The following is a 27,729-nucleotide window of genomic DNA, read 5'->3' on the forward strand; positions in this document are numbered from 1 at the left end:
TAAATTGGCATTATAGAAAAAAAATTAAAAATGGACAGTGCATCAGATGATGAATTTTTTGATGCTGAAGAAGAATTATCACCTAAAAAGTAAACTTTGATTTAGAACTTTAGAATTCATGATTTTTAAAGGAATTATTAATTTTTTATATATTCTTTTGGTTTGATTTCTTGAATTTAAATCTCTAACTTTTTAAGTGCTCCAACAGTAAAGTATGATAGGGCTTCATATACTTGTGCAAAAGTTTTTCGACATTGTTTTTACTATTTATTAATTTTTACTATTTTTTAGGGTTGTCAAGGCACTCTCAACAGAACAGGAGGTATTTTTTATTATGATAATCAATAATTTGTTAAAAAATGTATTACTTGAAATTTTCGTTTTATTCTCCTTGCTTATCGATTTCATTGGGTATACTAGATTTTTAATGGCAAAAATAATTTACCACTCTGATATAGCTATAGCTATAGCTCGCTTTTTCACAAACACGATTTTAAATTTTTAATTGGGGAGTTACATCTTGACCTTAATTGATTGATTCTTGATTTTAGATTACATCAAATGTAACTCCAATAGATGTTGTTGATGGTGAAGCGCCACAAAGACCATCCAAGACTAAAATTAACAAAGACATTATAACAAAAACTGAAAATATAGACATTACACAGGAGGATATGATCATAAAAGATGCTGAAATCACTCGTCTTCAAGAATTCTCAAACTCTTCTAGTTCAGATAGTTTATCAACTGTAGCCAGTAAAGATGAGCTCAAAAATACTGAAAGTGTCGATGAAGTCGAATCTCAAGATATCAAAGATATTAATGAACCTGAAAAACTTGTTGTGGAGTTACCACCTACAGATATACCTGAAGAGGACCTGGTAACTCCTATTCCATCAAATCCATCTGTGAATAAACTTCCAGAAATTATTGAAACTCCTCCTGATTCATCAACATCAATAAATATAGAGAAACCACAACCTAAAAGACCTTCACCACCAAAACTTCCTCCTCAACCTACTCTTAGTAAACCAGAAATAAGAATTGAAGATCAAGATGAAAAGTGTGAAACAGAAAAAGATGACAAATCACAGACTGTATCGCCTAATCAACCAGTTGCCCCACCTCGTAAAAGACGACAAAAGAAGGTATTATTCATTTTGGATTTGAATTTTGCTTTGTTGGCAAAATAAACTGAAATATATTTGATTTGTTCAAAGGATGCAACTTGTGTGACATTTCTTCTGCAGTCAAAGTTATATGATTGAACAAATATATTTTTGAAATCGTGCAAATCTGAGTTGTTACGTTTTGTTCAAATATTATTTTCATCTTTTTATAGGGAGATACAGAAGGCAAGGACAAACCCTCTCGTCCACCTCCACCCAGACCCCCTCCTCCAGCTAAAGTTGTGACTTTAACTGATGCACCAAGTGTACCTTTCATTAAAGTTAGCACAAGTACCACAGAAATGAACAAAATTCTAGTGTCTGGAAACTCTCTTGAAGTGGTTTACAATGATGACCAAATGGCAAGGAGAAGTGGAGGTAAAAAGAAATGCCTCTGATTGTTTTTTTGTAATGAAAGAAGTGATCGATTTAAGAAGCCTCGCGTTTTGCAGTTTGAAGGAAGGACTGACTAATTATGCTTGGTTGAAACTATATATTCCTGGTACTGGAATTATTTCTATAAATTTTGAAAGAATACGATTTTCAAGCAATCACAGACCATCAGACAGACCATTTCATAACTTCTCATAACTTTGCCTTTTTCATTCATATCCAAAAAATCCATCAATAAAATTAAAAGTTTGTGCAACAAGTCAAAAAAAATTCTTCTTTCACTTTGGAATGAAAACATGGCGTTCATTCAGAATTTATAACACCATGAATGAAAATAATCTTTTGTAAACTAAACTTTTTCCTTAATCTTTATTTTCTTAGGTATTCTGTCACCACCACCAAAATCTGAATCTCCAACAAGTACAACAAAATCATCTGCACCTTTAACTGATGCTGTGAGTTTTCTGTGTTTTTTTTAATATCAAAGGAAAAGATTTTTATTTCTATTTTAAACTCCACAATCCGTGTTGCTAAAAAGAGCATTGATTTTTGAAAGATATTACTACCTACTACTACTTGAAAAAGAAAACTAATTTTCCTAAATCTTTAGGAAATTCTTGAGCAAGTGATCATCAAGAACTTGGATACTGGAGAAGCCATTCCATTGTCACTGGCAGAGGATAGGCTACCGAAATGTACAAATCCCTTAGCACTCCATATCTTTCGGTTGGCCACTGAAGAGGATGATGAAGAAAACGAGGAAGTGTATGTTTCGTTCTTATTTTATTTGTCCATGATTCTCTGGGGACAGATTATTTGCTCTTTTTTAGATAGGCTACCTTCTGCCCTGCCTTTTCTATTGGTAGCGAGTTTATGTATTTGCACTTTGGTTGACGGAGTAGTGACTGAAGCGATCAGAAAAAACTGGTCTTGAGGACCTGAAATATTGAGGCTTGTAAAAGTTCTGATTTACCATCGTTCTCAGCATTTGTTTTGTAAAATAAGTTTACTCCGTTTTAATGCCTTATTTTTGGTCCTGTCAATATAAATTACTCACCTATTATTTTTACTAACACAGGGATGCAGGAGGCTATGACGATGGACATTTGTCAGATACTTCAACAACTTCCAGTATTAAAGCTGGCGAAGGAAAACGGTTCGTAAACTTAGATGGACTTTTTAAAAGATCTTATTCTGGTTTTTTGAGATTTTTGTGTATGATCCACGGATAGAGGCTGGGCTGTGTTTCAAATCTAATTGAGCTCCGATGATGCTGATGTAGTAAAAACAAGTGCGACAAGATTAGAAAAAGGTTTTGAAAAAATGAAAATATATCGAATAAAAAAAACATTCCTCAAACAAAGGGACTTTTACTGATACACTTTCGAATGTTTTTTTATGTTTATAATAAATAGAATCTTATAATCAAAACATTCGATTGTAAATTTGCTCGAAATCAACTTTGCTATTTTTTAGTTTACAAAAGCAATAAAATGTGAGGTCACATTTCGAAACAACTTTCGATCTTTCACTTGTTTGCGGGATATCATTGCGTAAAAAGTAGCTTTAATTTATCTGACTCAGCATTAAGACAAGCCTAAAATAAGCTCCTTTTATTCCCGTAGAAAACCTTTTAGGTTGATTTTGTTCAATTGTTTTGGGTTACATATCCTTACCTTCATTTTGATTATTTTTATTTTTATTTTTTCAATCGCAGTAAAAGGCTGAAAAAGTTCCTTGGAAAAACAGTCGAAAAAATCAAACTTGTTGCAGACGAAGTGACTAGACAAGGTAAGTAGGAAACGTTTCAACACCGGATTGAAAGGAAAAAGCGTTGCTATATTTTGAAAAATATGCTGCATGAAAACAAAGAAAGATCTAATCCGTCATTCTATAAAGCAGGATTCACTTTTTCTTGCCTGGGAAAGGTCGAATAGTAACTCAATGGGTGGGATATCATGTATTTCGGATGGTGGATCGAATCTAGTGCTCTCTTTGTTTAGATAGTTTTTATTATTGGTTATTTTATTTATTGACCCTTGGTGATTTATATTTACATTGATAAATTCTCAATAACTTTCACCTAATGCATTATCTTCTTGCTATTATACGATTTTTCCTAGTCTGTTTCAATACCCTCTAACGTTCATTTAGGTCGTCCGAATGAATCGTCGTCCGAAGATGAAGACCAACATGATGATCAACATGAGGGTGCTATCAAGGTATATTATCACAATATGAAAGCATTGTTAAAAGTTCTACCATCTCGGACGAATTTATGTCTCAGCGAAGTATACAAAGTTGCTTTTCTGCCTCAAAACTCTGCATAATTCACTAAAATTTCAAGAACATGTGCTAATTTGCTGTGTAAAAATCTTCCATCTCAAACGATAAACCTATTTTGACCAAAAGTTAACAGTCTCCCTTGATTGTTTTTATACTCATGGATCAAGCTGTTTCCAAATTTTCAACCTAATATAATAGCAAATCACACTAACACATTTTGCAAACTTACATCAGAAAAGAGGTCTGCAAAGTCTACTGCAACAACTTAAAATTAAAAGTGAAGCAACGATTTCAGGGCTTTGGTGGAAATTTCAAAATAGAATTGAAAAAACTGGAAACTTCTTTCGATATGCTTTGTTTTACTGTCACCGTAAGCTGGATTCGTTCAATCATTTTCATATATCAAAACACTGTCAATTTTCTTTGTCAAAATAAAAATAACAAAATGGTGAAAATTTTGTATATATTTGTTTTCATTTTATTCCTCTACTATTTCTTCTTCAGTTCAAAAACCACAGAGCGATCAAAGATCGATTGATGTTCAGGAAAATTAAATTGCTGCAAGATCTCAGTGGTGAACACATTGTGAGAATTCTTTCAATTATTCGCTCTTTGCTCCTGAACTATCAGTTTCTTATATCAGATTTCTTTATGTTTTTTTAAACTGTTATGTTAACTGTGTCCGATAGAATTCCGTTTGCTAAGAGTTTTAACCCAATTCCAAATAATGTGCTTATAACTCATTCTCAACTATACAACCTTTAAAGTCTAATAAAAGTCTAATACAAACTTCCCATACGTCTTTTTGGTAAAGGTGATGTCTATCTATATCAGTGATTTTGTTTTAACTGTAGGGTGCAGTCTGGACGATGAAATTCTCATTGTGTGGAAAACTATTGGTAAGTAGTTATCAAGTTTTTAAAACCGATACAAAATTTATATGATTGCACAAAAGGTGTGTCATTTTTATTTGTTTTTGATAAGGTAACAATGATTTTGAGCACTTCTTCGATTTGTTTTAAATAATTTATTTGCTGTTCACATTTTAGGCTACTGCTGGACAAGACAATATTGTGGTATGTGGAAGAGAAGCTTTCTTAGTCTGTGAGGGGCTCTTAAATGTCCGATGTTTGACCTCATTCAGAAATTCTATGGTCTAGCTCCCCCTGGATTTTCACGAAATTTTACTGACCTTTAGGTTTTTAGGGGTCTTCCCTGGAAAAAAATAATACCTCTACATGAATAGATATCTTAAAGGTTTTGTTTTTAAATAAGAGTGATTCCGTTTGCTTACTCATCAATTTACAAGCTTTTCACATTGTCCATTGAATTGACACGTATGTGGAGCAAGATTGGTCAGAAAGAAAAAAAGAAAAACTTGGTTATATCAGCATAATATAACAATAGGCAGACACTGTCCTGATATGAAATACGTGTCTGATATGAAATACGTGTCTGATATGAAATAGGAACACTTATGTAAAAATAAAGCCTTTAGTACAGTTCATTAAAATTATAATTTTAATTATTTCGTTCCCCATATCATTTTAGAGGGTTTGGGTGCTCAAAGAATCCGCAGCTCACTTTCAAGAAATGAAAATGAAATATTCCAAACCGACCGGTCGCTCATCGCCGACTGGCTCCATGACGTCGCACACTTCGACTGCATCGGCCGACGATGACCCAGTTATTGAAGATCTCATGATGGTATGCAATGAATTATAGTTAGCTTTTATCACCGGACTCAACTCATCCTTTCATCAGATACCAAGGCAATAGAATTTTTCATGACGTCAGCAAATTTTGTATTTCAGCTGTTAACAATAAGCTTCACTACAAGTTTTTTAAAATAATTCTTCCCAGATACCTTGGATATCTTTAAATTTTAAGCAAAAACTTCATGTGATACTAAAAATGATTCGCTGCGAAAAATTTCATCATGATTACATTATAAATCCCGTTGTATTGTTTGTTCCAATACCCAAAAAGATTAGGTGACTGGCATCATTTAATCTAATCGCAGTTATAAATTGTCAAGATAATTATATAGATTTAGTTCTAATTCGTGAACGGGCTTTATTTTATCTTCCAGGCACATGCAGACGATGATAGTAATAATAGTGGACCTTTCAAACGGACCCCCTTTGTATCATATCACGGACACACTTCGGACGTTCTTGACCTCTCCTGGTCTAAGGTTTGTTGTCTCTTCTCCTTTCATATCTGTCTTTACCCTCAACGAAGTTGTCCTTTAAACGAGTACCTTAAACAGGAAAAATAGTTTGGGAATTTATCGGAATTTTTCGGCAAGTGATGAAGTTTTCCCGGGCGAAAAACTTTTTCTGGTCGACTTCAAGGGAGTTTTTACAAAGATTTAAACACAAGTCACGCATTTTTTTCTCCTTTATATAAAAGGTACTTGTTTTGTGTCAAAATCAACACCATCTCGCTACTGTTTCGATGAAAACGAGAACTTTAGAACAATTAATTGATTGGATGGATTGCGAATTAGCTTTATAAGCGCTTTTGTACAATAATAACCTTTTGTTGTTGCTGTTAAATGAAAATTTGTGCATTTAATTATTTCTTATTTTTTGATTTTCCTTGCCTTTTTTTAGAATTATTTTTTACTATCGTCATCCATGGATAAAACTGTCAGGTACGTATTTAAATTATTTATTTTAATCGCTTAAGTCGGGAGCCTTGTAGCTATTTGCATAGAAGAAGAACACATTTTTTTGAAGTTTTTAAATCGTTTAATTTTTTTTTCCAAATCACAAAAAAAGTTTTGCGAGAAGCGTTTATGCTTTATCCATTATGGTGGCATATGGTGCCAAATTTCCATCTCTCTCTCTTACTTTTAGGTTGTGGCATATCTCTAGAAACGAATGTTTATGTTGCTTTCAACATGTCGACTTTGTCACGGCGATTTGTTTTCATCCAAGGGTAAGCATATAGTTCTCTGATTGTAATAATGGAGCAATGTTTTTCCATAGTACTTTGTCTTGCGATATGTAATGATATGTAGAAAGAAAGGTCAACAATACACGGGTTTCAAAAATATCAATGCAGTCAAAACATGTAATAACTCGAAAAAGTTCAGGTGATTTTATTCACATGTTACTTGCTTTACAACTTACAGCTGTCAACTTTGTCTAAGTGTCAATAAATTCGAACCAATCAGAAATAAATGTCATATAACAAGCACATAAAAATTTCGAGTAAAAGTGTGATTTGTCTTCAAACTTTAATTTTGCAGCCTGTAAATTCTCGATATGCATAAGTCAAGAGTCAAGATGTAGTCGTATTTTCTAACGGAACCATCCGAGAAAAGCCGAGCTTTGACAACCGTGTTTTTTATCAACATAGCGGGGTCAGATCCAGGATTCTTTTGGGTGTTCCCGTTATAATAATTACTTAAGAAAAAGACACCAAAGCAATTAAAAAGTTATAAAACCATTACTAAAATTCAGTTGACTTTCGTTGTTTCTTATAAAGCTTATCACTTTGACATGTTGCAGTTCCAAATGTTAGTTTCGAACCAATAAAAAAAGTGATAAAAACCCTAAGTAGGCTCCAAAATAGGGCTGCTGACCAATCAAGATATCCACTGTACAGCTTTACAAGTCGAGTAAAACCTCACCTCAACCTCACCGACCACCGCCGCCCGCAGAGGTCCAATACATCTCAACTCGTCACCCAGGCACCATTTGGCCACGAACAACAGGCACTGACGGCTCGAGACACCCGTCTTTTTCAACCGTTACGTCAGATCGCGCCAATGGAGTTCCTTCATTTTTCTTTTGACCAATAGCGTGGAAGCTTTGCTCGAAAAAATGCGATCAAATCGCGCGCAAGTGGAGACCGGTCTTAACGGTTGAAATAAGTTGAAATGTATTCAACTTTTTTTTCGAGCGTGCGCTACATTTTTATGATGTAATCTCTTTCTTCAAGGAAAAAAAGATTGAAGCCAAACGGTGCGATCGCAGCGCGCGTAAAGTGGAGACTGGCTTAAAACGAGTATCTTATCTTCTTATCTTTCTTTTGTTTTTCTATAGGACGATCGATACTTTCTGAGCGGTTCTTTGGATGGTAAAATTCGTTTATGGAACATCCCTGAAAAGAAAGTTGCTCTCTGGAACGAAATCGACGGCTCAGGTATCAAAGTCAAAAAGTAGAAACCATGTCAGTATATTTAGACTAATTCCCTTGAGGGTAGTTTCCACGTGATAGCAAAAAAGCGAATATAATTTGGATCTTTGTTTTCTGAATTTCCACTTCATGAAAGGCGCTTTTTTATTGGGAAAAGGTTAGATTTTCAAGATAATTTGATTTAGCGGGTCACGCAGGTTTTTTATGCGAAGTTTTATGGAATAACGAATTTAAACGAACTTACTGTTCCGTAAAGTGATATTGTATTGTATTGCAATTTTAATTTGCTGTTTATATTTTTGTAGGTACAAGTTTGATAACGGCAGCCAACTTTTGTCAAGATGGTAAACTAGCTGTGGTGGGGACATACGATGGACGATGTATCTTCTACGACACCGAGGTAGGTTAATGAAAAATTTGTTGTTGGACTTGATTTGGACTTTCGGGGAGAAGGAAAAAATACTGTTTTTGTAGGGGAAAAGATCAAAGAAACTTTTAACTGTTGTTAAATCTAATTACGGCTTTCGGCGAGATAATAAAAGTAATACAAAAACAACCTTATTTTTACGCTGGTTAACTTCTGATATTCGGTTTATTTGTAACACAATAACACATAGTGTTAACCTGCTGTTACCGCTACAATGTAGTTGCATAACTTTTTTTTCAAATTGATCAGTAATCTACCTGATTGAAATTTATGATACTCAACAACTGATAACAGTTTTAGAATGAGAGTCTAAGAACGACATTCCGGGATGCAAGGTAGTGGGATGGAAACATCAAACAGTTGAATCAGTTTCTTTCTTTACACTTTTGAAATGTAACCTAAATAGTTGAAATTTTAAAGGGACATAAAAGTACTGACGAAACTTGTAAACAGATCGCATGCGGCGGAATGCAAAATCAAAACAAATGTCACATGTTAAAATAAAAAATTAGTTATTCATCACGTTGTATCAGAAAGTTCAGAATCAGTGGTCGAATAATTTCGTTGATTGGAAGACTCTCCGTTAGAACGACCTGCTTGAAACAAAGTCGACAAGCTACGAGTCCTTCCTCCTGTTTGACTACCACCATTAATCACAAATTTGTTGGTTTCTAACGTACCAGGCTTTAGTTTAAGTTTGTGGTTTAAAGGGTGTATTCTCAAAGGTTGCTTACCTCGGCTCTTCTTAATATTATTATTTAAGTCTATTTTATCATAATTTTTACTTGATTCTTCTGGTATATCACTTAACATATTATTTGGTACGTTCGTTATGCTTTTGGCGGTCTCCACACCAATCTGTTGTTGGTTTATTTTGTTGTGAGGCATCGGTATACAAAACAGTGTAATGTTAGCTCTCTCCAAACCACAAATGATTGTTGGCTTTGTTGAAGTACTTGGCACTGAAACTGAATGATGGCTGTCATCGTGTGTTTGAATCGCTGTCTTATTGCTTCGGATACGTAATAATTTGCAAGCTTCACGTCTCAACGTACCGTTCTTCAGTCCGTAGATTATAACATTGAGAGCGCTATTCCAACAGCCAAGCCCTAGGAACCAGTAATATAGCGCGTAGACTGGAGATCCTGGCTGTGGATGTTCTTTAGATATTATGAAATTTGTAACGATGTATGGAAACCAACATACGAAGAAAGCTAGTACGATTAATGCAATGGTTAACGTCGCGTTATGTTGCTTTTCTTTCGACGTTTTCGCTTGGTCTTTACGTAAACGCCGTATATTTTTGTAGACTTCGGTGTAGATATAAAACATGGTGACAGTCATTCCTAATATGGTGATAAGGGACGCCGTAGCTGTCGGAAAGATGCTTTGCTTAAGGTTGATTAACGGTAGAGAACCGAACGCAATGCCGCAAACCCATTGCGTTGCGATAAGATAGAACGTCCGTTGCTTGTTCAATAAAGTCGTGTAATGCATCGGGTATGTAATACAAATAAATCTATCCACGGTTATAAAGACAACACCGAAAGCTGAAGCACCACAGAATCCCCATATGGTAAAATACAACAATACTTCGCTTGTGCCGCTGATTCGTGTCCGCGCGGCCAGTGCGTAGATGTTAAACGGCTGTGCGATAATGCTAACCATGAAATCAGCGCAACTGACGGAACAGATTAACAAGTAGGCCGGCTCGTCTCTTAAGGATGTTTTTCGTATGATGATAAGGGCTGTTAAACAGTTTCCCGGTATAGAGATCAACATTGTGACTATGTGTAGGAAGATGAGAGCTTCGTAGCCAAACGGATGATCTACCACTGGCCAGAATATTGATAAACCCTCGTCTGTTGTTAATTGTTTTTGAATTCTTAGTGAGTTGTTTGTTAGTAGGTGAACGCCTGATGTTGTGCTGTTGTTCATTTTACCACTGACATCATAATAGCGCTTGATTTTTGGTACAATTCTCACGCTGAAAAAGAAGGGAGGAAGGAATCGGTTATAAAACTAACGTTGTTGCTAACTAGCTAACTAGTTGACGCTCTCTAGATAGACGTCCGCTCATGTTAACAAAAAAACTCTCAAACGACGCTCAACTATTTGATGCGATGAAAATCTATTTCCCCTTTAAGATCGGATTAGAGAGCTTCGACTATACAATATACTGTTATTGGACTAGTCAGCTCTAAACATGTACACGCTTCCATTACACGGGTAGCCCGATCTAGTCAAACAGTTAGAGAGCAGTGATCTGACCCATCAATCTTAACAAGAGTTTACGTATCCACACTTTTTAAAAAAATCCTTGTTTGACAATCACCAAATGTCCTACCATCGCAATACTGATCAAATGATAATTTGAAATCAGTATTTATCAACATTCATCAGTAATTTATTTTCCCTTTATTTTCCTGTTTTCGAAAGTTGGGAAGTGACACCTTTCCCTCGTTATTTCATTATTCACTCATACGAAAGGCATTCATCAATTGTTTTATCAGACACGCCTTACCCAACTAATGGCGTTGTTTCCCGTTGCTTTCGAAAACAACTTAATTTTTGTTATTGTACTGTGCATTATGGTGTATTTTAAGCAGACTTTTTTTCGAATTATGCAAAAGCCAAGAAAGTCTTTTACCTATCGCATATGCTATTACTTATCTATCAGTCCAATGATAATGTTTTATTGGTAGCTTATAATTTTTTATAATAAGAATATTTTTTCCCTTGCCAGGAGGTGTTTTATTCAAACTTCAACATGTTTTTAGAGCGCTATTTTAAACCTTTGATAGTCTAGCTAAATTCTAGTTAAAATATATTTGCAAATATATTTCACCATCACAATTGAAATTAGGGATTAACAACATCTTAAATATCTAAAGTCTGATATTTTCAATTCCGTGACCCCTTCCCTGTAAATTGTCACGATATTCGCAAGAAGCTATTTTCTAGTCATGTCTGATCAGGACTGTTTGTGCGCTAATAACGATCTTCAATCGGTCAGAAGCAAAATCTTCAAAAGAATAGACCTTATCGGAGTATTTTATTTTTCTAAGACAGCGATGCATTGTGGGATTGTTTCGGGGGTATTGCAATAGAATTCCCTCGAGGAATTCCTAAGAAATTTCTATTGTAATACCCCCAAAATAATCCCACAATGCATCGCTTTTTTAGAAAAATCAAAAACTCTGATAAGGTCTATTTGGACCAATCGGAAGGAAGTCAGCCTCATTTTGGAGAAAAATTGTGTTTTTGAAATTTACTTTGAAAGTTAAAATTTCAATTAAAAAAAAATATTTTTGAGAAATTTCTGGAAGTTTCTGGAAAAGATTTCAAACCCGTAATTTAGAGCAAATTTTAGAACCAAATATTCCAATTTTTACTTCAAATTCAACGTGACGAATTTAATTTATTTTTCCACGTTGAAAAAGATTTACAAGGGTTTATTTTCATTTCGATTTTCTGCATAGCCAGTGCAGAAGCAGTAATATTTGGGTAGCCCCTATGTAGCCTGGTTAACCAAGCCAGTTTTTACAAGGCCAAGATACGGCTGAAGACAAAATAGCGTTATCGGTACTTTAATGATTTTTATGATGTACGGAATTTTAAGTTTGCCTTGAAAAACTGATATTCAGTCACAACTTACCATCAGATTTTTACTAAGTGACTGAATCAATCTGGCTTAGATTTCTAGGCTAGCCCCTATGATCATTAATCTCACAACACAATACCTTACCTTACATCACATGCTTCTTCCATATGATTCAATACTTTATCCTATAGATATAAATTTTTAAAATCCTCTCACTATCTCAAAATGTTAATCCAATGTTTTCTAAACAAATTTGCAAATCCTTGTGAAATATATTATTATGTATCAACAGGTATTAAAAGGATTTCAGAAAGGTCTTGTAAAATTAGTGGCGAGATGAAAAAGTGTATTATCTTGTTATCATTTAATGTTACGATATTATGATATAACAGCTAGTAGTGAACTAGCAAATTTGCATTCTACTTCAACGCATTACATTGTTTTTTTATCGGATATTCTTATACGTATGACATAAAGAATCCACTCTAGTCATAACAGATCCTGGAGTCACTTGATTAGACGACCAAAAACGACCTCGTATTATCTGGACAAAAATAAAGGTCTCAAAATTAGACCCTTCAGGTGCAGTGAAAATTTAACCAAGTTTGAGCGAAAAAAATATGATGCACTATTATGTTGCACTTTTTAGAAAAAAATTTGTCCAGCTTTCCGATTTTATCGGACTCTCCAATTTTTCCTCAAAACCTCCCATATCGACCGCTACACTTTAGGATACTTTTAACTTCGATGCCGCACCTATGTTAGTTCACTCTGGTATTGAGTGCACGCCCCCTTGCAGTAAAGTTCTGCGATTGGATATAGGGGACTTAAAATGATTTGAACTGTTTGGCGAACGTTTTTTGCAATTGAGAAGAAATACTATCAGTTTGAATTTTCTTCTCTAACCAGCTAATGATATCTTAAACTGTTCCTGCAGTTAGCAAGACGATAAAAACTGTCAACGCTTCACTTGAATTAAGTAACACTTAAAAGGAAATTTTAGACTAGACTAATGCTTTACGAAAAAATTTCATTTCAAATCCAAATAGCTTGATTGACTATACATTGAAACTTCATCTATCAATAGATAACCTTTAAGTGAATATTTTTTAAGGAAATGCAACTCACTGAGTGAATTCTAATTTTCCTTTTTTTTCCTTTAATCGGAAATTTTAAGAGAAATAGAAATTGAGAAAGAGCTTTAAAAAAAGTTCTGCTTTTAACTTATATATTTTAAATTCTGTCTATTGAAAATAAATACAGAGACCCCAAATCGTTCTAAAGTGATCATGCGGATTTATTTTTGCTCGCTCTGCGTGTCCTTCCCTTATAATTGGTTCTACAAAAAGATCAGTCGCTCAAAACTGTCAAGTCTGTCTTTCTTATACTATTAACTTTTGGTTCAGAGTTTTTTGCTCTTCTTAATTTCAAATTTTTAGTTTAGCATGTTTCTTACACCAAACCGAAACTAATAAACAGACCTCAGATACATCATCAAATAGTTGAAAAAGCAACCCATTATGTTTATCCATATATTATTACTAGGTCACAGTGTGGATCTAAACCACACTGAAACGACCGCCTTCCATCACGCATCACGCTCGCGAAAGGGCGCGCGCACATTATTAACGCCTACATGTCATCTCCAGTACATTTTAGATTATTCATTGAAAACAGATTACAATATAGTCATTTTTCATGTCTCGATTATTCAATACCGAATAAAAGACATTCAGGGAAAAAAAAAGAGAAACACCTGGGTAATCTAGTAAAAAAAACCGAAAGTAAATGGCAGACAAAGTAATGAGCCAAGGCAAAACGAGATTACGTACCACTATGAAAGAAACCGCCTTCGGCGGTCGATAAGAGTTGAGTAAAATTTGATTTTAAACTCATAATTTCAAACTCGTGGCGCTTCCTCGCAATCTTCAATGAAACGAGACAAACAGATGCAAACATCGAAACCCCCAAACGTAGCCTATAATAGACGTCACCTGCGTTTTTTTCTGCGCAATTAACGTCTATTCCCACTTTGCGACTTTTTCAAATGTTTGTAGCCCCGGTTTTTGGGCTCTAACCGTTCGATTTTTTGACGCCACTTAAACTTTCGAAGCTCCTGCGGTAGCGAAAAAATCCAATTTACGTCAAAGCACTTGAAAGGCTTTTATTTTTCAAAACTCTCAGAGTGGAACTCACCAAGCTAACCTTGAAATACAAGATCAAGTACCCAAATTTTTTCGTGCTTTATATCCAACAATTTCTTCGCTTTTTTGTTGAAATCGGAGTCAGTAAATCTCATCTATGTGCTGAAAAAGTAGTGAAAATATGAACAAACTTCATTTGAAAGTTTTAGAAAGACCTTTACAACTGATATCTTTAGTGAGTACAACCATTCTTTTTAATATTACCTATTTTTATATGATATTGGGCTCAAATTATCTTTTTTGGGGTGAAAAAAAAAGAAAATGAAAAATCGATGAAGAGGAAAACGAGAGAAACAAATAAGCATCTCTCAAGCTAATAGAACATTTGCGGTTTTCCCACGTTATTCAAATGAATTCACAAAATATAAGTTTTTATTTAAGATATTTATTGCTCGATGAATTCTATAAAGTGAAATATCGATTTGAAGTCTCAATTAATTGTTTCAGTCAAATAAACTGGGGTCGCCCAATATGATGGGAGTGTCTTTTTACTTTCTTCAGATTATGTATCCTTCATTGAAATTCTCCACCGCCATATTATCATATATTTCTTTCAAATCATCATACAGTGATTGACAACCCATCACAAATTCTCTGCAGCTCACATGAAAATAATTAGTTGAGCAAATATCAAGCGAAAAATTTATAAGATGAAACACCTCAATAATTATCAGCAATTTCCGCAAAGACCGGATTCCTCAGAATTTATTTATTTTGGACTCGTGTAAATCTTTACCAATTTTCCAACAGAAATCGTCTTTCATTCTCGACCATTCCCTTCTTACCAACAGAGCTCTTGAACCTGTCACCTATATATAACAAGTCAATACCTAAAACTCAAAATCGAAACCCTCGGTCGAAATTTTCTTATTCAAACCCTTTGATTTGAATATTCTATTTAGCCCATAACGTATTATCAACATTACCCAACTCTTTATTAACGTTCGTATGATGTCTATCTCTATTTCTATTTGGTTGAGTCGCAGGAGACTTTGAGGCCCATTTTCCCAAAGCGTCTAGCTTTCAATTAGCGCCCCGTCAGCACCTTGAACTGACTACTCAATTCCCCTCACATAGCATACTAGGTTGACCCGGGCGAAGGTCCATTCACTTGTCAAGTGAACCGCTGCGAGTGGGAATTGAACCTTCGTCGCCTGTGCAGCAACCAAGGGCAATGACCACTATACCACAGCGCCTTTAATGTGTATACAATTCTCTTAGGATTACTTACTGGCAGGTAAGCGGTGTACTACAATCTTTCAAGAAATATATTGAGCATTCCGGTTATTTTGACGTTTTTCGAGATTTAAAGTTCGGGCGAAAAAGTCGATTTTGGGCTATCTCTTTAACTTAATCGAATATTTCAATTTGGGAGGGGTTGGCAGACTTCCAGGCTATATTCTGAGCCTTACTGGACCATTTTTGAACTTTTGGATCCTCAGATCCTAAGGTCCTAAGTCTTAAGTCTAGCGTTAAAACTCAGAGTTAAAACTCTACCCTTCGAACCTACTTTAGAGCACTTACAAATCGATTGTGGTTTCAAAACTTCCTGGGGAATTTCCCATTAGTCTCAAATAATTCTTGAAGGATTGTCTGAAAAACTGAAAAATGCTGATTTCTGCTCTGCGGGGGGTCCAAAATTACCTGAAAACCTCTAAATTTCGTCTTAAAGCATGTTTCGGACCATTTTGAAGGGTTTTCTCCTGGCCAAAATCACTTTTTTATGAAATATTTAATATTTTGCAAAGGTCCAATTTACGAAAAGTCAAAAACGTGAAAATTTCAGGAAATTTTGACTTTTTTTCGAGTTTTAGCCCCTAAAATTGAAGAAAGGGGATTTTTGAGCCAGAAAAATTGCTTTAAACTTGGAATAAGAACCCCTGCTGAGCAGAATTTGGCATTTTTCAGTTTCTCAGACAATCTTTCAAGAAATATATTGAGCATTCCGGTTATTTTGACGTTTTTCGAGATTTAAAGTTCGGGCGAAAAAGTCGATTTTGGGCTATCTCTTTAACTTAATCGAATATTTCAATTTGGGAGGGGTTGGCAGACTTCCAGGCTATATTCTGAGCCTTACTGGACCATTTTTGAACTTTTGGATCCTCAGATCCTAAGGTCCTAAGTCTTAAGTCTAGCGTTAAAACTCAGAGTTAAAACTCTACCCTTCGAACCTACTTTAGAGCACTTACAAATCGATTGTGGTTTCAAAACTTCCTGGGGAATTTCCCATTAGTCTCAAATAATTCTTGAAGGATTGTAGATACAACTAGTCCTTTTAACAGCCCCATTATCCCTAATCTTTTTTCTTTATGGTGAAGCTCTTCTTTTCAAATTAGTCCATAACCCTAAATAGTCCTCCGTTTATCTTAATATGTCATTCGATGATAAACACTACCATTATCAAGCTTACTTTTAAGCTGCTTTTAAAAGCACCAGTTACAACTGTTCCCAAAAGAATCTTATTTAATTCAGTCCAAACCATACAGTAGGAGGAAAATGGAGCTTAAGCAAAGCGCAACAGTTTGTTTATCGATGATATCGAATAATAGAGGGGAATAATTTAATGTATTCTTTTAGTAACCATATTCTTCTTTTGTATTTCATCATTTTTTTTTTATAAGAACATCCAAATTTTTTAAAGCCTTCGGATATTCTTAACTTTTTGAGTTTCAAGCCTAAAGATTTTCTTAACATGTTCTTGTTTTCGCTATTTTTTGAGTATTTTTGTCCATTTTCTTAAGAAATTGGGTGTTTTTGAGTCCGCAAAGCCTTAAAATGTTCTTAACTTGTTCTTAACTTGTTCTTAACATTTTGGCCATCGAAGCCTTATGTTCTTATATAGTTTGTTCTTATAAAAAAACGTGTAATTCTGAATTCCTCTTCATTTATACCCATGTTTCTCACCAAACTCTTATATTTCTTTCCCTAAAATAATTTTTTCTCAAACTTCAATGTTATACAACATCTCGTATAAGAACTGTCGCAATACATTGTTTTTCGGAAATTGGAATTTTGATAAAGTGTTATAAAAATATTCAAATCTTTTTAAATCAATTTAACAATCCGATTCGGTAAAATTTAATGAACGGCTCTTCCTAAAATCTGTCATTCTCTCATAAGGCGAAACCAATTTGATTAGTTGTTATACAGGTCCGACCGATCCTGAAATTCCAAAAATCGAAATACGATTTCGATACGAAAATCGATTTTATAGGTGAAATTCTACTTTCATTTTTATTTTTCTCGCCGACCGACTGACCCTCTTTTTTGGGTAGCTTGGCTCGTAAAACAACAAATTAAATTGGTCTAAAAGCATATAACTACCCGATATTTTTCAGATATATAACCCGATGGTCGTAGAAATTTACTGCCCTTTTCAGGGAATCTAGGTAAAGACGAAAAAACTTAATTTCAATTTGAAGGCTTACTACTTATCAGAAATTCATATTTTGAGATCACCACCCAAGACGTTTTTATTCCAACCCCCCCCCCTTATTAATATTTGGGAAAATGTTTTTGAAAGCTCCCTCTTTCGCCCTAATTCTGCTGTATTACCCTCCTTTTCGAAAATTTTACACCCAGGACATTCTTGTTCCGCCCCTCCCCCTACTAATTTTCGGGAAAATGATTTTGAAAGCTCCCTCTTCTGTCGTAATTCTGCTGCATTAGCCTCTTTTCAAAAATTTTCCACCAAGGACATTTTTATTCCAACCCCCCCCCCTCCCCTACTAATTAAGCTTTGAGAATTTTTCCACACACCCCGCTTATTCCAAGCCCCCCGTTTATTGGGTACCCGAGAGTAATCTATGTTCTTATAAAAAATGGTTCTCTACGTCATTGGCATAATCACATTATTCCTTTACCACTAACCAATCAAGTATCCCCTAAAGATGTACAATTTCCCATAGTTGAATTATAAGTACATGTTATATTCACATTCACATGGCTAGTTCCCATTCTCCCTTTTTTCGAGAAAATGAGTGCGTTTATACCCGTGTATGTTTTTTATTTATAAATTTTTCCCCGTACTTAAAGATATGTCTGACACACAAGTCGGTAGAATTTTGTCGATGAAAAACTACGTTAGCAAAAAAATTCGTACACGTTTTACCGACGAATAGTTTATGATCATGACTTAAATTGCAAAAGGAGCCAAATCCTTCCTTTTGCTAGAAATTTTCAAACCATGTACATTTTTTCCGACCCCATTTTGTTCAACAAAGCGAATTTCGATTGGAAAGATTGTGATTTAAAGGTAGTGTCTAAAATCTTTAAGGTGGCCATCCACTGGAAAATGAAAAATCGACCTTTTAACTTTAAATGTTGATTACTCAATAACTAAAAATGATATGGGCTTGAAACTTCCAGGTATTGTTATTTATGACCTAAAGTTAATATTAAAAAAAAAAATTAAAAAAAAAATTGAAAGACGGGGGTTTGGTACGACTTTCCAGAAAAATCAAAATAATCTTGTGTCAACGTTTTAGAGAAAACTACAAATACTTGGTTAATGATTTTTGGTATGTAGAGGCACTTTAGGACAAAGAATGGAATGAGCGAAATTTTTTTTTGAAAAATCCAAAATCCGGGGGTAAAAGCCAAAAAAACAGTTTTTTCAAAATATGAGATCTGGAATTAGTGAAATCTGAAAAATCCTTCGCTCATTCCACAGCCCTCATAGATGTGCAAATACCCTGAAAAAATCAGACCAATCGGACAACTAGATCCTGAGATTTTTCCGCCACAGTGATTGGGAACCCCCGGATTTGCGTTTTGAGAAATCGTGCTTTTAAAACATAAATTGCGGTTAAATGAAAAGATTATAGTTTTCAATAGGGATTTTTTTATGATTTGAGCCTATAAGGGAGTTTTCTACATTATTTCAAAGGAAATAAGGATTTAAAACTATTTACAGTGAAAATTTTGGCCAATTTGAGTGACATTTTGATCATTTCCAGAAAACCGCAAAACTTTGAAAAAAGACCGCAAAACTCATTTTCACCACAAAAACCACCCCGAAATGTAAATAACAATGCCCACATTCATTGTAAGACTATTTTGGGCTATTCCTATCAGCAGGGATTAAAAACTAAATCAATTAAGTTAAAATATTCATTCAAAAAGCTCTGGAACTGAAGACTCATCGTGTTACAGGGCACTTTCACTTTCACTTTCATTCCATCGCTGAAAGCATAATGAAACCGCCAAAATCTAATCCCACACAGTTGAAAAAGTAATTTGAAGATGATTGTGTTGCTTTCTAAGAGATTCCTGGCAAAAAAACATTAAAATAGCACCCAAAAAAGAACAAACAAGCAAACAAAAGTTCTACATACCTTTGGCGGCTTGGCGCACTACACAACAACCGACCGTGCTCTTAATCAAAAGAAATCACAAGTTACATCATGATTAAATATTCCTTAGAGTTTTACAAACCTCCTTGTATAATAAGAGAACCATAAAACATCATTTACAGCAACAAATGTGGATGAAACACTCAGCAAAAGTCAGTGAGCTTCATCCTCCAAAATTGTCCAAAAACCATCTTTAAAATTCGAGGGCGGTCATTGTTTACAAAGTTTGAAAACTGAATATGGGTACACAAAGCGACTTCAAACCTTCTAGAAATGTTTCTAGCGACTTGAAGACGACCCGTAAAGATTTTCAAGCCGTTTGAGCAGCTAGAGAAGGTAGCATTGCTGTTTTACTAACGGGCGGGAAACAGGGCGTCCATGGGCGAAGCATTAAAAGCTTAAAGGTAGGTATTATAAAACCTAAAATTTTCTGCTTATTCTTTACTCTTATGAATTGAAATTTTCAGAGGTTGTTCCAGAGAAGTTATACTTGACTTTAAGCCAAAAAAATAAAAATCCACCAAAAAAGTATCACTATTTTCAAACTCAGTGGATGGCCACCTTAAAATTTCGAAGGAAGACTTGAACAAGTTGCCTGACCCAGCTGAGAAATTTCGTCGGCAAAAGATTTCGTCACTTTTTACCGACGAATTTTCTACCGATAAGATAGTCTTTGACTCCAATGTTTTTTATCGTAATATTACGCCTAAGTTATTCAATACTACGGTGCAGAGTAATGTTCACATTGGACTTCACAACCGATATCTGCTTTCTTCACCCACTGAAATATATCCTTCAAATTCTGCTATATTTCTTTTTTTCTTTTTTTATCATTAGCGTTTGAAGTACCACACCCAAGTAACGGTCCGTTCAAGTCGTGGTAAGAACGCACGTGGTCGAAAAATCAGCGGAATCGAACCCATGCCTAACGAAGATAAGGTAACCATGATAGTAACCATTTTTGATTACCATAATCGGATTTTCAATAATGTATTTTAGGTTGCTTTGTGAAGTTAAAGGACAATAAAGGGACGAGATTTATTTTGATCTTATTTGTTGTATATCGATCGTGATTTTGCAATCACTTGATTTTGGGTGGTCTTCAGGTCCGAAATCTTAATACGTTTATTACCTTCAATTTGAAGAACTGACTGACATGGAGTGTAGAATCTCAGACAAACTTCCTAGGACCTTTTTTCTCTGATGAACCTAGTATGACAAATAAATGACGTCCAAAGATTTTCCAGCTAAAGTGTGAACTAACGCTCTCCTAGAATATATGATACTTTAATTTTTTCCAGGTGCTAATCACATCTAATGACTCGCGAATACGACTGTATGATTTAAAAGACCATTCACTATATTGTAAATACAAAGGTCTACAAAACGAATCATCGCAAATTCGAGCAAGTTTCAGGTATGCGGAACATATAATTTTGCATCCATAAACATAAAACTTGTCTCGTTCTTTAAAAATTATAATCACTTCCCAAATCAGCCTTTCAAAGTATTTGGAGAAAACATCCTCCACTTTGCCCAATGATGGAAGAAGAATCTCTCGAAACGTAGCCAAACGTAAATCTTGTGATCCAAGCCACGATAAACTTTCGAATATGAATATCATTGGGTCAATAAACTCAAACTTATTCACACTTAGTTAGATTATTTGGAGGGAAATTTGTGATTATTATAATGACTTTATCAACCTTTCCAAAGATCTAACGTTATATGGATGGCATTGGATGGGCGTTGTTTTGATGTCTTGTCACATTACGTTAACAATTTTGAACTCGTGTGTCAGCTAACAAAGCGTCTGTCCAACTAATCCAGTAAGGAAACTGGTAGATTTTCTGTGTGATCTCCTAATAGCTACCAGTTTGTACTATATCACTGTGAAACTGTGAATTGTTTCAGATTGAACTTTCAGATTAAAGGGATAATCAGATGAAAAAACTTGAGTTGCTATCGATAAATATTGTTTGTTCACTTCTTTTTTAGCAACGATGGTAAGTTGATATTATGCGGTTCCGAAGACAAATTTGTTCACATATGGCGCACCAATCATGACGTGCCGAATGCTCGAAAAGACAGGAATGAATATTACGAAAGTTTTTCAGGTATACCAATCATGATTTTTATATGCTCTTATTTTAACGGTATACTCACTCTTAATGGAACTGGAACCGGAACCAATGAGGTATAAGCCCAAATGGCTAGAATCGAATCTCATTGGTAGGATTTGAAGTCTGCCAAATCCAACCAAAGTTGCGCGGTCTAGCGCGGTCCACCTGGTCATTACACAAATGACAGATTGAAACTAAAATTTACACCTAAATTTCGAAAAAGACATCACTCGAAAACAAAGGAATCGCTAGATTCAATCCGTCGTCAAAAATACGGCGCATATTTTAAGGCTTCTTCACTTTTTCTTGCCTGAGAAAGGTTAAAGATTCTATTCTAGCCCATCGGGCTTATACTTTATTGACCGGAACCCCTCTTTTACGATGTATCGGTATTACATCTACAAGGGGCAAAAAAACATGTCGGTATGTGATGTATTTCGTAATCCATCGAAAGCTCTCTGCTAAAAATAAGTTTACTAACCGTTCTAATCCCATAACAGATCATCCATTCTGCGCATATCACGCTTTGCCCTAAAGGGATACGTTGAAAGTGACGATCTAACCTGGTCGTTCAGCAAAAACATTTATTACTGCGTTGTTTTTTGCTTTAAAACGAACAATATTGTTTGAAACTAATTACCTTTGATACGTTAGACACTTTCGGTTTTGTAATTTGAACAATATAATTTAGCCCCTTGTAAAACATGAAACTGCTGTACTTCAAACATTGGGCCATTCCAGAAAAAAAAGTTACCCCCCATGTTGAGGAAATATTTTTTTAAAAAGGTGACCCCTTGGATTTTTTCTCACATTTCTTCGGACCACCCTGGGTTTTCGACCCCGCTATACTGACCCTGGATTCTTAAACGGATTTGACTGACCACCCTGGATTTTATCATTCAAAAGACCAGACCAGGATTTTTTCTGGAATAGCCCATTGATTTACTTAAGTGCAGTGAAAAACAAATTCTCATTTCATTTGATTTGTAGCTCACGATGCAGTGGTCACTGCCGCCATCTTTGCACCTTTTCCGAACGTCATCATGGAACAATCAACAAACAACGATGATTCGCCTGCCACGCCTCTGGCGTGTGCACCGCCCTCTGAAAAAACGCCCGCTAAAGAACCATCCAATAAGCGATTCGAAGTATTGGTAGCAGCGGATTGGCAAGGAGGTGTCAAGTTCTTCATCAACAGGTAACCGGGTCAGACATGTGTTTTGCTGAGATGGATTTTGATGGATTTTTTCTAATCCTATCGATTTGTAGATTCAATCAATATTGGATGGTTTTAGAATAGCATTTGACAGTAGTTGGTAATGCTGTTTGAAGAATAGGGGATTATTTTTATGTAGTAAGCCTTCTTTAATCTTCCTAATTTTGGGAAGCCTCTTTGCTTAAAACTCTTGGTGAGGTCGCCCTGTCTTAGCCGCATTTGCCTTTAACAGATTCCCTTTTTGAGGGCAACTTTGCAACAATTTTGCATATGGTGAAAATATAGTTTAAAAAACGGGGCTGGACAATTTTTATTTCGAATTCACTAATTCCAACCTCAAACAGAAATTTTATATCTTAGAATATTCAGAGAAACTCGAATTATAGCTTTCTCCTTATCGGGGACTGAGATCTTTTTCAAATTATGTATAAAAGTATTTTAATAAATGAAGTTAGATTTCAGTGCCAAGTTGCTGTAGGATTGTGTTTTTTGATGATATAAGAGGCCTCATAGATCCGGATGGCCCATAAGATTTGACCAGGTTTATTTGATGATCCAGCAAAGCGTAATTTTTGGGCGCATGAAATTGCTTTTTTTACGAAAATGCTAGTTCACGAAAATAAATCAAACTTAACCTCCGCAGAGTTAGCAGACTTTAGTAAGGTCTGTTAGCACAAAAATACTTCAGATTGTGATAAAAGTATGAAATTTGGCACAGATGACCCTTAGAGGGTCTAAAACTTAATTTTAAACAGTAACACCAAATTTTGCCTACTGGCCACCTGCCAGATGACGTCATCAGACTTTTTGATAAATAACGAGATTGCTCACGGGAATTTTTTGACCCGCATCCCGCGAGATCGTATTTAATCTCCCGCGCGTGTACGCTCTGTCATCTATTCAGTCTTTTGAGACTGGAGATTGGAGAATGTCTTCCTCAGATGGAAATTTTTAATTTGATAGGCACTAGCAGGGTTTACAGCCCGTTTGCTGCAGTCCTGTTTAAGTTTTGCCTGGAAAGGCTTGTGATGACGTCATCACAAAACTTGCAACCTTCATAACTTTTGATAGGAAGATTTTCAAGGCATGCTTTATACCTTAATTTTCATCAGCATTTCTTGCCCTTTCCGCTAGAACCATCAGATTTTGAAAACTGAAAAAAAAATATTAACCTCCTTTTCAAATTAAATCACCACATCATCGAATCAAAATCACAATATTCCCAATATGAATTTTCTTGATAAAGTACGACCAATTTTATTTTTTATTTTTAAATTTTTGTTATGTTTTTTTTTGTTTGTTGTTTTTTGCCGTTTCCGTTTCTGTTACATTTTGTCTCGAAATTAACTTAAAAGATAGTATCATTTTCTTATTATTATATATAACTATGTTATTACGTAATATGGTAGTTGTTAGAGGATTTTTATTATAACCGCCAGGTCAGAGTAGAGAGTGATGCGAGTGAGATGTTGCGTTTAGTATAGAATATGTTATCATTTCTCACCGGCTTTAAACACCAGTTTGCCTTTGAAGCATTTTTTGCAGCGTTACTTTCTCCTGATGTTACTGTCTAATTCTGGCCTTAGGGTGAAACTTAAAAGTTTCCTCCGATTGAGAAAAAAAAACAAAGAAAAACTAAAGCTGTTACTTGTGAAAAGTGAGATTTCTCTTTCTAGATCAAGAGCGTTTTATTTTTTTGCCTTTTACAAATTTGACGTTTGAATGACCTATATTGTATAAGCTCGTTAGAGGGCTAAGGGAGCTGGTCTCTCCTTAGCTCTAGACAAAAACACGTAAAATGATGTTTGCTTCAATTGTATGGTGAATATATAGTGAACAACATCGCTCGTTATCATAACTGAGAAGAATAAAAAAACTGGCAACATTAAAACTAGGGTCCCCAGTGTGCAAGAGAGGTTGGTTTCTTGCTTTTTGTACTTTCGTAAAACTAGAGATAAATTGAGGGGGTGTTTTAGGACGTATTGAAAACAATCTACTTTCTAATATTATTATATTAGTAAATTATTGAAATACTAATCGTGTAATATCTTTTGCAAATTCCTCAACCCCCTCCCTTCACGCTGAATATGAGCTGAAATCTGGATCGTTCATTCAGCTTGGATCATTCAATGTAATTTCAAGTTATTTAGAAATCAAAGTAAAATTGGAAAATTAAAATTTGAATCATTACCGATGTAACAAAATAATTATTGCTTTTACTGATTTCAAAAATATGATTATTTCAAAATAATTTTCTACTTGTAATAATAATATTGTTATTATTTTTTCTTTTTTTTTGATCATGTAACTAGATATTATATGAAGTAAAAGGAGATGAGAAGCTTTTAAAAAGATAATATTATATATTTGGAAATATTTATTCTAATTTTTTTGGTCCTGTCAGGTCATCCCAGAAAGATTGTCTGCATCTCTATAGTCCAAGTTCTGACTTTGGTTTCAAACGGGGAAAGGATATGTATCCATTCTTATTTATTTTTTTGGAATTTTATTCTTTTCTAAAAAGTAAAAATTTTGAAATTTATATAAAATTTTTAAAAGATCCAAAAATATGCTACTGCTTATCATAATATCGTATAAATTAAAGTCATTTTTAGAAACAAACTTTCCTTTTGACAAATGTATATGTGATAACATTTAGTTACGAAAGACATCAGTCCATAATATTAAAAATGTGCCGTTACTTTCGTGAGTCATTTTTAATGTCATATTATTAATGTATATGTAAATTCTAGAAGAGATACTTCAATACATAGCTCAACATTGGTAAGATCAATGAGACCAACAAATCAGATTGAAGCCATTGTCCACTACTGCCACCTGGCTCAGTGGTCGATTTTGGTGAAGCTTTGATGGCCGTAGTTGTTGGAGCCTCAGTTGGAGTTGTTGTCGTTGTCGCTTCATCTTTACCAAAGTCATTTTCACATCCATCTTCAGCCACAGTCTCGTCCCAGACTCTTGGAGATAATTTCAATTTCTCAACTTTCAACTGATGAGGTGGTGACGAGAATATGGTGGCAGTACCATACATGGTAGCGCGATATCCTTTAGTGATATTCCCAGTACTATCGCAGCTACGGCAAACGCCAACTTTCTTTGCATCCTCGATAACCATTTGTAGACCTCGCTCATCCAATTCATATGCTTCATAATATGCTGACGTTGCATTTTGATCTTCATTTTTAAGTAATACGCTGAAGCCACTTACAACGCATACACGAACTCCAATCAGACAATGGACTGAATGGACTTCCGGATTTTCCAATGTTTTGACAGTTGGTGCATCCAAGAGGACGGTGTCTATGATACATTTACGATCCATAATATGGCCCTCGACGCATCGTTTTTCGGTCTTAATAATCGTGCGTTGGGTGGTAGTAGGGAGACTTGGGGGCGTTGTAGTTATGGCAACAGTTGTTGTGTTTTCTACAGGATCTGTAGCTTTGGGCGGGATCGTGACTGTTGTGTTGTCTGTTGTTGTCATGTTGGCTTCGGGTACCATGGTGGTCGTTGTGTTGTTGCTTGGCAACATGGTGGTCGTTGTATTTTCGGTTGGGACGGCCGTTGTTGTTACTGTAATGTTAACAGTTGCCGTTGTGTTTTCAACTGGTGCGATCGTTGTAGTTGTAGGTTGAGGGGTGGTTGTCGTTATGAGATCTTTGAAAGCAGAACATCCGTCATCAGTTGAAGATGGATCCACCCATTTTTGTGAAAGGTTAGCTGCTTCGATTGTTAAATTTTTAGGATATCTTTCTCCTTCTTCAATTCCAACGATAGTTGCTCGAAATCCTTTTTTTCTAAATTCGTCAGTTTGTTTCTTACAGACTGTACAAGCACCATGCTCTTTTCCCAATGTCACTAATTTTTGTGTATCTTCTTCATTGAATCGATAAGCTTCAAAATAATTATTTTCACTACCTGCAGGAGCTGGAAGCAATACACTAAAACCACTGTCAACGCAAAAAGGCACATCTATTAAACAATGAACGGAATGTTGTTCAGGGTTTTTAAGCGTTTCGAACTGTCCGGCGTCGAGTAATGTTTTACGCTCGATGCAAAATTGATCCATAATGAAGCCTTCCACGCAAACACGTTTCTGAGCTGCAACAAAAGATTGTTGGAGTAGCAACACTGCGATTGGCAAAAGTTTCATATACATTTTTATTGATTTATTTTGTTTTCCTCCTGAAACAATACAAAAGAAGGATTTATTTTTCAAAACAATAAATAATTACTGATGATGATATTAATATATCGAAACATATAATAGTTTAATATTAAAAGTTTAGTTTAGTTTAATAATAAAAATTAACATTGCTTCGGTCAAGTTCATTCGACTATGTCTTACTATTGACTTACTATTTTTCAAAACTTTAATAAAAACACTTGAACCCCACCCATAAACTTCATTTTCCCCAGTGATACATCTAAAGGGTCCGACCGATAGGATGAAGCTGCAAAGGTTCACAAAACCCTAACCGGGATTCATTAAGATCACCATCTTAATTATTGGTCATTTTCACGAACATTCGATCGACTATACTCATCGTACCAACTAAAATTCATTGGCTTTAAAGGGACATAACAGTACTTGCAAAATTTATAAACATTGCGCAAACCACGTGTCATTAAAGAGAACAATCAAAATCACGTGTCCAAAACAAACTTGTAAAACAATTGAACAATAAAAACTAGCCATATTTGGTTTGATTTTTTATTTTGACATGTGACATTTGTTTTGATTTTGTATCCGCTGCATATACAGTTTGTTTACAAATTTCGC

General features: G+C 35.0%; 2 protein-coding genes across 2 annotated transcripts; one reads left to right on the top strand and one right to left on the bottom strand.

Moving 5' to 3' along the window:
• Positions 1-25,302, top strand: LOC136820824 (WD repeat-containing protein 44-like). The gene is made up of 22 exons (XM_067077059.1): positions 1-89; positions 292-322; positions 552-1,148; positions 1,343-1,547; positions 1,944-2,017; positions 2,173-2,327; positions 2,641-2,718; positions 3,280-3,353; positions 3,717-3,784; positions 4,353-4,433; positions 4,703-4,747; positions 4,898-4,924; positions 5,400-5,555; positions 5,941-6,045; positions 6,467-6,507; positions 6,713-6,794; positions 7,907-8,006; positions 8,306-8,400; positions 20,427-20,528; positions 20,891-21,006; positions 21,588-21,706; positions 22,703-25,302. The coding sequence occupies exons 1-22, from the start codon at positions 31-33 to the stop codon at positions 22,912-22,914; spliced, it is 2,622 nt and encodes an 873-aa protein (XP_066933160.1). The 5' UTR covers positions 1-30; the 3' UTR covers positions 22,915-25,302.
• LOC136820826 (melanocyte-stimulating hormone receptor-like) lies at positions 8,848-10,433 on the bottom strand. Its single transcript, XM_067077061.1, has one exon. The coding sequence runs from the start codon at positions 10,363-10,365 to the stop codon at positions 8,947-8,949; it is 1,419 nt and encodes a 472-aa protein (XP_066933162.1). The 5' UTR covers positions 10,366-10,433; the 3' UTR covers positions 8,848-8,946.
• Positions 25,303-27,729: the final 2,427 nt, after the last annotated feature.

The sequence above is a fragment of the Clytia hemisphaerica genome, unplaced genomic scaffold (genome assembly GCF_902728285.1).
Source record: "Clytia hemisphaerica strain Z4C2 unplaced genomic scaffold, Clytia hemisphaerica genome assembly, whole genome shotgun sequence".
NCBI lineage: Eukaryota > Metazoa > Cnidaria > Hydrozoa > Leptothecata > Clytiidae > Clytia > Clytia hemisphaerica.

Excerpts from the sequence above, each read along its gene's own strand:
- LOC136820824 (XM_067077059.1), top strand. The coding sequence starts at position 31 with ATGGACAGTGCATCAGATGATGAATTTTTTGATGCTGAAGAAGAATTA. Across the intron at positions 1,548-1,943 it reads AATGGCAAGGAGAAGTGGAG|GTATTCTGTCACCACCACCA; the intron begins GTAAAAAGAAAT and ends TTATTTTCTTAG. Across the intron at positions 21,007-21,587 it reads CAAATTCGAGCAAGTTTCAG|CAACGATGGTAAGTTGATAT; the intron begins GTATGCGGAACA and ends CTTCTTTTTTAG.
- LOC136820826 (XM_067077061.1), bottom strand. The coding sequence starts at position 10,365 with ATGAACAACAGCACAACATCAGGCGTTCACCTACTAACAAACAACTCA.